This window comes from Crocuta crocuta, unplaced genomic scaffold (genome assembly GCF_008692635.1).
Source record: "Crocuta crocuta isolate KB4526 unplaced genomic scaffold, BGI_CrCroc_1.0 scaffold6, whole genome shotgun sequence".
In the NCBI taxonomy this organism is placed as follows: Eukaryota; Metazoa; Chordata; class Mammalia; order Carnivora; family Hyaenidae; genus Crocuta; species Crocuta crocuta.
Window position 1 is genome coordinate 1015635 of NW_027531917.1, and position 12510 is coordinate 1028144.

General features: G+C 37.9%; 1 protein-coding gene across 13 annotated transcripts in view; it reads right to left on the bottom strand.

Annotated features, from left to right (window-relative positions):
* Positions 1-1530: 1530 nt before the first annotated feature.
* Positions 1531-12510, bottom strand: part of ZPLD1 (zona pellucida like domain containing 1) — a 335829-nt gene continuing 324849 nt past the window's right edge. For all 13 annotated transcript variants that reach the window (XM_077774868.1, XM_077774866.1, XM_077774861.1 and 10 more), the window contains 3 exons: positions 10480-10588; positions 4484-4513; positions 1531-4067 (listed from right to left, as the gene is read on the bottom strand). In XM_077774868.1, coding sequence (XP_077630994.1) covers positions 3892-4067; positions 4484-4513; positions 10480-10588 — 315 coding nt within the window. In that variant the 3' untranslated portion in view covers positions 1531-3891. The remainder of the gene's footprint in view (positions 4068-4483; positions 4514-10479; positions 10589-12510) is intronic.

Below are 12510 nucleotides of genomic sequence, written 5' to 3' on the forward strand. Positions count from 1 at the left end.
AATCCCATGTAGTCATTTGAAAGTCTGGATAGAACTAAAAAGCTCAAAAGACCTCCTGTGACAAGGAGAGGATTCCTTCCAACCTAACTGCCTTTCAACCTGAGACACTGGTTTATCCCTGGATTTAGAATTAAACTGAAATAATAGCTCTTTGGGGGTCTTAAGCTTGCTAGCTCTCAGACTGGAAATATACCATCAGCTCTCCTCATTCTCAAGCCTTTGGACCCAGGCTGGACCTACACTGCCAGCTCTACTGGGCCTTGCTGACTGCAGATCTTGAGACTTGGAAGCCTCCCTAATTATGCACACTAATTCCTTAAAATGAACCTCTTCATATACAGTGCATATACCCCAATAGTTCTTTTTCTCTGGAAGGCACTAATACAACAGGTAACCCTAATATTTGTTTTGTGTACTACCCAACTACATTCTTTTCTAAATTACAGATTTGGATTGTTTTATATTAAATGTCTCCCCACTTGTAAGTAATTGAGGAACCTCATCTCAAAAGCAATTGATCTGTGATTGGCTTGCTTTTTTCCTTATGAATACGGAATGAAAGCCAATGTGTGTTAACCTAATAGCCTCCACAGTCATAATAGAAGCCTCTCTATCCTGTTATAATTCTCCCCTGTCAAGTCCTCTAGAAATCCCTCAAATGCCTCATATGTGTTCACAAACAAGTCTCCCAATAACTCCTTCTCCTGCTCTTTTCTCACTTCTAGAAGTTTGCTACCGGGGATCCTGGGTGGCTCAGTCAGTTAAGCGTTTGACTTCGGCTCAGGTCATGATCTCGCAGTCTGTGGGTTTGGGCCCCACATCGGGCTCTGTGCTGACACCTCAGAGCTGGAGCCTGCTTCAGATTCTGTGTCTCCCTCTCTCTCTGCCCCTTCTCTGCTCATGCTCTGTCTCTCTCTGTCTCTCAAAAATAAATAAACATTAAAAATTTTAAAAAAAGTTTACTACATTACATTTTCCACAGCTGACAATGTCCTTTGATGAACCAACATTTCTGTGATGCCCCAAAAGTTAAGTGCCAGCACTTGAGTACCCAGAGTAGCACTCACTTCCATAAGATTAGATGCTCTCTGAGTCAGGAAAAGCTTTTTTCAACTCTCTGTCACTTTCCCAATCAAGGGATGGCAGCCAGACCCTGATGGATCTGTCATGAGAGCCTGTGAACTCTGGGAAGAAGCTGAGTCCTTGTCCTTCCAGTTCTTACTCTTCCCTCAAAGTTTTAAAAAGTATAGGCTCAATTTTAGTCAGTGTTCAAACTCAAGGTAAAGAACTCTTCTTTACCATCAGCTGATCTCTGGGATATGTTTCCTGACACAGAGCCGTAACCAGGAGGTTCCATATGGAGAGAACAAACTTCATCTAGCTCCAGAGCTCACAGCCCTTCCCTGTTGCAACAGGTAGCTTATTTTAAGTTCAATCTTTCATATTGTTTGTGAAAGCAGGAAGAGGATGTTGAGAGTAGGAAGGAGAAATATCTTTAAAAAAAAAAACAGGTTGACTATTTTAAAGATATTCATTTACAATTATTTTATTAAACAATCACCTTTTACATGTCATCAGACCTTACCCCTGAAGTGCAAAAACACAGTTTGAGGTATTAAAACTGAAGGAACGTTTGCACATATTTTGTAAGGTTTTCACACTATAGTAACCAAAATATTCAGTGTAACGAAATACTACACATAACAGCAGGTTGAGAAGAACAAAGCTGTATAAAACAAACCTGGGTGGGCTCATTGTAGCTCTGAGCCTCCCATTTATGATGAAAGGATGGCAAAAAAAAAAAAAAAAAAAAGTAATGCAAGAAGAAAGTTGCTTGCAAAACGATGTGTCCATTACTCAGTTTTTAAAAAGTGGTATGTAGAATGTAAAAGGTCAACACCGAAAACAGCAGCCATCCCTAAAGCACAAAAATCAAACTGATCAACTGGTTTCAATGACAGTATCCTGTGCACAGGATTTAATCTTCACATTAATGGCAATTCAGTTAAAGTATCTGAAATAGATTTACTAGACTATTTTAGCACTATTCCATGTACAAATAAGGTCACATAAGTAGCATGCATGGTCCACACATTTTTTTTCCAAAGGAGTTTTCCCTTTAAAGTAGAAAATAAATTTTTAACCACAGATCAAAGTTCAGAATGGTCACTTCAAAGTGATCTTGAAGAAACACAGGGAAGAGGAGATTGCCTTTTTAACTATTAGACTTTTTCATATTGAATAAATTATCTGAAGACTTTCCAGATCTCATTTCACTGTGTGTCTATACCTTGAAAAAGAAAGTTGAGGTAATCAGATAGCTAATTATTATAATATAAAGACTTACTTCTGATCTGTTCAGGCAAATTGGAGACAGTGTTTTTTGATTTGATGATTGATTTAATTATTAATTTCAGAGCATAGGTGCTTCATTGAAACAAATTTAAAATTATATAGTGATTTGCATATAATATAGTAAGTTAAGTCCTAAACAATGGGTCACAAATGTTGAACAGAAATTAGTTTCTAGAGCAGTTGTTCTGGTTAATGTAGGAATCGTAATAGCCACACATGTTAGGTTTTGATGTTTGTCACTGAATTTTTCTTTTCAGTTGTGTGAATAGACTAAACAAAGAGAAAGATGATTTCTTGGTAAGAATATAGGCTGCTTAAAACTTGGCTCTTAAACACTTTTTTTGCAAAACAAAGGATCACAACTTCTTGCAGTTTACTCTTACAGGAAAATACTGTTTATTCCATGGCAATCGTGACACTTTCAAGAAGACACCTTAAAAAGTAGGGCTCTTCCAGATTATTTGCTTTGCCAGCATCAGAAATTTGTGGGAAAAGGACATTTTTTCGTAGAGACTCCAACAATGTTCTGCAGAATACATCTACTCTGTTTACTCTTTGTCATGGGGGGGAAAAGGAAACTATGTTGTTAAAAACCCCATGGGAACATTATGCTTATGTGTGGGGGCAATATCCTCTCCCACAACTATGGTTTGCCTTCCCATTCTCTTGAATGAAGAATAATCTTCACAGCTGCCTCACCACTGGAAGCACAGCTGCAAAGGCGGCTGACTTGTTTACCTGGGAGGAGAGTAAACATGTGCTGATGTTCTCACAGGAACCACGAGAAAACTGATCACAGCCATTCCCATGCAAAGGAATAATGACCTAGGGTCACTTGGTTTCCTTTAGAGGTTAACAACTATTTTTACTGTCTGCTACATAAGTAGATGCTCCAGGTTAAGATACATTTCCCAAGAATCTGTTGGTTGTGTTTTGTTTGTTTTACTTTTTTAATGAATGTCATAGACATGGAAATCACCCAAAAACACACAGGTCATAGAAACAGTAACTAAATCTCAGGTGTCCAAATGGACCAGTCCAGTTAAAACATATCCCTAAGCTGGAGTTATCTGGAACAAAACAACAACAACAACAACAAATAACTTTCATTTTAGGACTGTATAAACAATCTAAATGCCATCACACTGGGTTTTAATGCTTAAGGGGAAAAATGCAACAAATGTACTTTTTTTTCTATCTCCACCTTTTATCTCTATAACAACCAATAATCAAACGAAAATTGAAATAAAATGAAATATGACTGATCTTGTAAGATCTAAGTCCTGAATATTGTTTGCTTGACGTCATTACACCCATTGGTGCCATACAGATAGGGCTGACCACATACTCACGTGACAAGAGTGATAACCGTCAAAATTCTTTCACTATCATCATGCTGACGAACTACACTGTGAAATCTATCAAACCTACATATATCAAATGCTGGCTGGCATTCAGTTTGGATGAAAACACTGACTGCAGTCACACAGGGTATAGTCAGTGAATCCTTCTCCCGAGAGAAGGGACCTGTTAAAGTCAGTCAAAGACTGGGTTTCTTATGCCATTCAACACCAAACTGGTGGGTGCCTTCCTGTGTAGAAGGGCCAGTGAGCACAGGAGAAGGGAAAAGCTCATGACTCCCAGGATGACCATCCCTGATATCAGTGCACTGGTGATGGCATTCAGCTGGAAGGGAGGTTCACCTGGAGAACCTGCAAGCATAACAACACACACAGTGGGAAGGTCCACTATCAGATTTATCTCACTTCATCCCAATTCATACCTGCAACACATCCGTCATTGCTATCTTGCAAAGTAACAGCACGACATTGATTCATGCTATAATCTATTTGGCTATATTGAATCCAGTAACCAAAGGATTATGTGGGTTAGAAGCCAGGTATCCCTGAGCAGCCAAAAACAAAATTATCTATAAAATGCTATAAAAATTGACCAATAGGTCACATATGAGTTTAGAAATTCTCAGTGAACTATTATTTAAAATATAACAAACCTGTAAAACCAGAACTCATTATATTTAGTTGTCTAGAGTTTTACACGTTATCAAAAAATACTTAAAATTTTGCAAAATCATACTTTTATTTTCCATGTATGTTCGTTATCTTACCAAGCTGTGAATTGTTGGTTGGAGTCTCATCTGGAGGAGAAAAGAAAAAGAAAAGCAATATCGTATCTTTAAATATTTACCTAGGTGTATTATAATTATATGATTACTTTTTACCTACATGTGCCCTTCCCTTCACCAAAAGCCCCATGGTTAAGGCAGTAACGAAAATCTTCCGAAATTATTCTGTCTTCACATTTCCTGTTCCATGTGTCTGAGATTTTATTATCTATCCATTCCCCAGGCCCACACCCTGACACTGCCTCAGGCATACAAATAGAATTGCAAAATATACCGTACTATATTTTTTCTTGCCAACTTTGCTCCATCATTATCTCTTTAGTCAGGTTAGTGGGGGCAGTAATTGTTTACAGTTATTACAATTTTTATAGCCCTATAAACTGCCATTTGTTATTCTGTTTTAGAGAAGTATTCATTATTTAGTGCTCCTCTGTTTTAAGTATTGCCAATTTGCCATCATAATCTGTAAAAACATTTTAAGTTCCAAAAAGATAAATTCACACTTGATAACTAAATGAAAGGAAAACATGACTCCTACTCTTGAGTTGTAGTTTGTTGGTTTTTTTTTTTTTTTTTTTTTTTGCATTTGTTAAGTAAAAGATTAAAGCTGTTGATTTTTTTACTCATCCCTGGCAAACATAATAATACATGGAATGAATGCATTCACCTGGCTTCCCAACTTGTGTTACCCATTTTGTAATCATATAGCCATTAACCCCTGATCCTGTACAATGAGTGGATTTTGTTTCTGTTCTTAAACATTTGGGTGTGTATGTGTCTGTGAGTGTCTGTTACTTGAACCATAAAATGTGTGCAGTTGCGAGATTGATTTTGGAGGATAAATATTATTACAATTAACATGTGTGTAATTCCATACAGTTTACAAAGTGCTGTTTCATATATCATCACATTTTGTCCTCATAACAGCCATATGGTTTAGATATTATTGCTGCCCCCATTTTACAGATGAAGAAACTTCCATCTGTCATGGCCTCCATGATAAGGTAAACATATGTTAAAATTTCAAAATGTTCAATTTCAGAATCCTTTTCCTAAAATCATATAAACTAGCCAAGTATGGAAAATGTGTTTAGTTATAAAGATGAATATCTCAAGCCATATGAAACTCCAGTATTAGTTTTTGAAATAATTTTGAAATAATTTATTGGAAGAACCTGATGTGATATTATAAACTATCTGATGCCATTTCTTTTAAGACATATGAGTCTTGGCATAACTGATGATTCTGCTGTTTGAGCCTGAAATGCAATGTCCCAAACTGATAGAATTCTCATTTATAGTATTCTTTAGAATGGTGCAGTGTACCACTATAGGACAAAAAGGGGGCGGGGGGAAGAGCATTAATTTTCATAACAGGGACACCCTTAGGAAAACCCTAACCTCCAACCCACACTATTTTATAAAGACATTGTTTCTCATGGAAATGGATAAAGTGAATGAACTGTGAACAATTCTTCTAAAAGATCTGCATGCCCCCTTTCCAAGACAAGCTGCCTCACTGAAACATGAAAGGAATATATAATGCTCTAAAATTGCATTTTCTTTTTTTTTTTTAATAGTTTATTGTCAAATTAGTTTCCACATAACACTCAGTGCTCATCCCCACAAGTGTCCTCCTCCATGCCCATCCCCCCTCCCCCCACATCCATCAGTCCTCAGTTTTTGTCAGCATTCAAGAGTCTCTCATGGTTTGCTTCTCTCCCTTTCCCCCACCATTTCCGCCCTTCTTCTCCCCCTTGTTCCTCCGTCAAGTTCCTCCTAATCCTCCTATACGTGCAAACATGTGATATTTGTCCTTCTCTGCAATGTTCATAGCAGCACTCTCCACAATAGCTAAAACATAAAATTGCATTTTCAAAGTTATTCTTTGTTTAGAAATCACATATATTTGCTCTTAATTTTTTTTTTTTTTGAAGAATAGAATTCCCCATCCTTCTATGTGCCCCAAGTTAGGTGAAAGTCCTGGGACTGGATGCCTCTACTATTTTCTGCATCCTGAAGTTAATGAAAGAGGTCAGGATAGCCTCCTCCTCTCTCACATTACCACCAACACTTCCATGAGAGCAATATCGGAGGTGCTATTCACAAGGACTGGGCAGTGGGCAAAATCTTCACCTGAGACAACATGTCAAATGAGCCCTACTAGCTACTGGTTCCATGATGCTGAAAAACTGAAAGCATTCTGCCTCTGGCAGATGACTAAAATCAAAACACTCAAAACACTATTCAAATAATATTTGATTATTATCGGGTATTGTATTTAATAGTGGATAAAGGTAGAGAGAATCACTTTATCTGGTTGCTGTTTCTGCTATCCGTCAATTTCCAGTCTCCTGAAATTTGATCTAGCTCCAAAGGGGAAGTAGATGTTGTCCAGTAGATTTTTTTCAATGTACGCTCTGTTTTTGGGTTGTTGTTTTTTTCTCACACACACATTTGGTCTTACCATATACATATATGCTAAAAGAAACCTTCTGGAGTTAGAACAGATTGGAATACTAAACTTGGTGGGCTCTTCCAAAAACATCCCACTAGCTGAGGACCCACAGGAAGAAAGTGAGGGCGGCAATAGCACAGTTGTTTGGAAGCCCAAAGTAGAAGACAAATTGTTTTCCCCCTGCTTTTCTCTCATATAAGTAGTAGAAATAAATGGAAAAAGTAAACGTCAGTGCAAAGATATATACAGAATAAATATTTTTCCTTTCTTAGCACAAGCAAACTATTTTTTTTAATTTTCAATCACCTTTGTGGTAACATGGACCACATATTTCAAATTTAGAACTTTAAACTTTTTACCTTCCATTGTGTTATGTTTGTTAATAGCCTGTCTCTACCTTTGAACACTAAGATCCCTGAGAGCAGAGACTATGGTTTGTTCTCTGTGGTATTCCCAGTTCCTAGCAGAGTGCCTGTCCTATATGGAAGCTTGAATGAATTATTAACTCCCCATAAAACTCAATGACACAAGTTGAATAGCTTGGCTTGGACTTTTCCATCAGACTTTATGTAATAAAACAATTAGGTGTTATTGTGTTCCAGTGCTTGCACTTGTGAATTTCCAGAATTGCACCCCAAGATAAGCATTTCCCTACCAAATACTTTTAGCATGTGAGGACGTAAAATAAGAACTTCAGGAATTTTGAAGACTTTAAATTTTGAAGACGTGAATATTTTCCTAAATCAACCAACAAAAAGATTAACAATGTTAAGTAAGAATAAGCAGAATGTCTGATTCATTAAAACAAAAGTATTGTGCTTTAACAACTTATTAAACTTGACCCTAAGTCAGTTGTCTAGGGGAAAAGAGTGGTTCAAGAGTAAAGAGAGAGTAAAGAGAGCAAAAATCCCCAAGTGCCGGAGAGCTTTGAAGAGAGCAAATCAAGCCTGAAATTGGACTTGTCTATATAAAACCGGCCACAGGATCGAGAGAGATAAATTCTAGCTGACCTCAGTTAAACATAAAGTGAAACTGAGAAAAGAAGGTAGCCCTAGTCATTAAGCTAGATATTAAGTTCACATAGAATTTTCCTGTGGATAGATATGGTTTGATTTCTGAGTTCTGTGTTTATATAGAGTTTAATATAATATTTTTTGATACTTATGATATAAGTATCATAATATGAACACTGTCATATATGGTCCCTTACACAGTGAGGACACCATGATTGCCTACAAATGCACTTTCCTATTACCATTTATCAAAATTATAAAAAATCAGTCCACAGAGAGTAAAAGAGGAATGAAGGGCATCTGGAAGGTCTGAACATGATCCTTTGGGAGCTTTGCCAGTGAAGAGATGGAGGTGACTAAGATAACACTACTGTGTTGGAAAATGAATGTTATCCATGAGACGGAAATAGGCTGAAATTGGAAAAGAAGACATCCAGACATGACATCAGAGACATTTTTGATCAAGGCATCAGCTCTTTGAGGTTTTAGCATAGATAGTTTGGGCAACTGAATATGGTTGGGGTGAAACTTACCAAACTTGTTTGGCTGTTAGTTATGGTGGAATTAGAAACTTCTATCTGGTAATCTTTATTGGGGTTTGGGGGTCTTAGAAATGTTGGTCTTTATAAAAACATATCTTACACTAATAAATTATTTAAACTTTGTAATATATAGATTGGTTTTGGCCCAGGTAAGAAGGAAGCAAAGAAGCTAGTAAGGAGGAAAAGCCATTTACTCAACACAGGCAGAGAAATGCCACTTTCAAGAAATTTTTTTCTTCTACAAAACTGACACTAGATATGTTTCATAGAAATAAAAATATTTTTTATTGTGCCTACCCAAAAGCATTCCTAATTATTGGCAACAAGAGCTGAGTTTCCATGTGGTGTAACTCCAGGAGCTATTTCTGACAGCTAGATAAGAATTGGGCCTTTCACAAGCCACAACCAGTCATTTTCAAACCATTCAAAACACATACCAAACCTCAGGGAGTGCAGACTAAGTTTGAAATTTCATATTTAATAAATTTCTGTATTATTTTTAAAAGCCTATTAGCTTGTTTTTAAATAATGCTCTGTCTACACAAACACAGAGGAGTAAATAAGGAATTGTCTAAACATTTTTTTTTTAAATATTTTTATTTATTTCTAGGAGAGAGAGAGACAGCATGAGCAGGGGAGGGTCAGAGAGAGAGGGAGATACAGACTCAGAAACAGGCTCCAGGCTCTGAGCTGGCAGTCAGCACAGAGCCCGACGCGGGGCTCGAACCCACGAACCGCGAGATCATGACCTAAGCAAAAGTCGGACGTTTAACCGACTAAGCCACCCAGGCGCCCCGGAATTGTCTAAACTTTTTAGGCCAAAACCATTTTTTTCTTAATTACCTATTTCACACAAAACTTTCTTTTCACTGTGGAACAGGACGCATGGGAGAAAAAGTAAAAATAATCTAATTGAAATGCAGTCATAGCCTTATGGCTTATATAATATTGAGAAAAAATTATTAGAATATAATCCAAACCAGAATTCAGCTTTTTTAAAAGACAATTTTAGAGCTATAGAGTTAGAAACTTAAAGGCAACTTTTTCAAACCCCTCATTTTAAAAATAAGGAAATATTTACCCCAAGAGGTGAAATAAAATCTCACATCACATAGCTTGTTTAGACAAAAGCTAGAGCTAGAACCAGTGTTTCTGACTTAAGTTTGTGCTGTTTACACTGCATGTCTGATTTATCCAATTGATTCCGAATGTCCCTGGGTTCACACTGACATTAAGCAGTATTCCTTTGGAGAGTGTGTTTACAAATACTTGTAAACATGAGAATATATGTGTATAAACAGTTGTGGCTATTAGATTCGTGGCCACTGTGGAGTGCACTGGAAGGGGTATGTAGTATTCAGGATCCTGGGAAGAAGCAAATGGTACTCACACTGGGCATTTTAAGAAAAGCTTAATAGGACTACTTATACAGATGTAGGGAATTCACAAGAGAAGGTCAAGTTCTTTGGCCTATGGGTTAAAGAGAGGGTTTCCAGTTCTGTAAAAAAAAAAAAAGTTGGCTGGGAGGAGTTATTTGGCTAATTCCATCCTCTGATAGCACCACCTACTGGCCAAGCCCAACCAAAGACTGGATGGCAAAGCAGCAGATGAGTGCAGTTCACACAGGTCAGTCTTCAGGGAAAGAGAGCAGGACAGGGGAGGGGAGAGTGAAAAATGTCCTGCACAGTATATTTGTATACTTGTGTGTGTGTGTGTGTGCGCGCGCGCGCGCATGCGTGTGCATGTGTTTGTGTAAAAAGGGCAATATTGTAAAGCCAATATTGCCCTTTGTGTGCAAGTTGAGTAAACAGGAAACTACTGTGAAATTAAAGTTGCTTAGCAGTTTATCTTGTTTCACAGTTAATTAGTGCTGTTTAGAAACCACTCTGAGTTCTCCTTAGAAGCCAAGTAATAAGCCATTTTGGAACAGTCTATTATTACACACAAAAGGAGAAGCATTCTTACCACTCCGAGTAATGATGGGACCAGCAGAGAGGATGGCGTTTCCAGACGTGCTCTGGGGGCTCCAAGTGGTCCTCCTCCCTGCATCCCTCCTTTCTCTGTGGCCGCAAATCTGAGGTGTTAATGAAAACAAATGAAATTCCACACCGGCACAAAATTAGTTCTTTATGGCCATTTGGAAAGCAGATTCTTTTGGAAGAGATACCACATGTTTAATTTTATTCATTTACTTCTGTGCATTTATTTAATTACTTTGCATATAACTGCTACAGTGTTTCTTTTTCTGGCTTGGACCACATTTCTTATTTCCTTCGTTATAACTGTGCTTTGCCTCATTAATTTACATAGCTCAATGGTTCTCCTGAAAAAGAGCTGTGTTTATCAAAGTTCTGTACTTTTATTTCTCTCAAGCCTTTAATAAATCTTTCCCTGAAATGTTGGTCAGCACAGAGACAAGGTAATGTGGACTCACCATTTAACCGCATCTGATATTGCTAGTGAGGACTAAAGCAATCAATTTTTGTGAAGAAATGCATGAATTTGAGCATAAATAAAAACATACTAAAGCTATTCCAAATAAAAAAACTGTGCTTGCATTTTTTCAGGTTAATATTGATGTGACCTCCGAGGGCCTGCCAGAAATAGACTTTTTTTTATTCACGAGTAAATGGATCTGTATTTTAATGATGGCTGTATGCAATTAAGACCCACACCTTTTAGAACTTCTAACTTGTAATCCAAGGGAATCATGACCATCAGGGCCAAATCTACATTTCCAGAGCTAGCCCTGCACCTTCCCCAGGTTTTTCAATCAGCCTCTACTCTGCTCCACGACCTTGCAGATGGCCAGGTAGTTTCCTGGTTACTCTGTTTTATGTGTCTTTGACTTTGGTGAACCTTTGGCATGAAGGGTCTCACACTCTTGAATTTGCCCCTATGTGATTCATCCATCTTCAAAGTCACACCTTGGGTTTTATGTCTTCCTTCAGACTTCCCAATTTCTCCTGTTGTATCTCTCTCACAAAGGTGAATACTGCCTCCTACTACAACCTATATATACATCTGCCTTTGCACCATAACATTTTTGTCTTATTTTCTTCCATGACTGTCTCCTGGTGCTGGGAGCCACACTGGCCTTGCTGGATAATAGTCACAGTGAGGAAATGGCAGCGTTTGCACAGCTCCTGCCACGAGAAACAAAAACTGGTATCTCCTTCTGCTACTACTGGCTCATGTTAGAAATGAGGCTGCTGGTATTGACCAGGCCTCACAATATTCCAGATCAGACCGATATTCCCCACACAGATTCCTCATAAGGAAAAGCATATCCCTGTCTTTTCAAAAGTGATTTCAGATGAAAGCACTGTGGATGATTGTCAAAAGGCTCTTCCTATGGGGCTTGCAGATCCAAGACTTACATAATAAAGGGGGCTAAGAACACGAGAGTTACAATGGAGTCTGGCCCTGAGACAAAGAGCCAAATTTAGAGTTAAGGACAGATATCCACCCCCACCCAATTGTTTTTGCTTGGAGTACCGACCCCCAAGGCATTTGTGATCAGTATTTGGAGTGACTTGTTCTGGCCTTGAATATGCTGATTGCTCCCTATGAAGGAACCTATTGATGAACTTCTTTTGTGATTATGGGAGCAAAGGTGTTTCCTGAAAGACCTGTTTTTCTTGATACTTCGCCTTAAACAAGCTTTTGACCCTTACTCACAAAAAAGTAACTTCACCCTTTTTATGCTAAAAACATTGTCTTATATGCTAAAGATACCTTCCTTCCCCATAGGATAAGCATCTAAATCTGCTACCTCAATCACTATTGATAAAGGTTATGCAGGAGTCTTCTACAAATCTATGTTCTGGGAAATTCTTACATATCAAAGAAGTTTGTTATCGGAAATTATTGTTTAAGGCAAATGCCACTTCTGTGCTGTCCCCCAAACACTTAATTATAAAATAAAGTTGAGCCCCAGTCAGAGCGGAGATGCCTGCCTGGTGACCAGAAAGACTCTTGGGCCTCTCTCACACC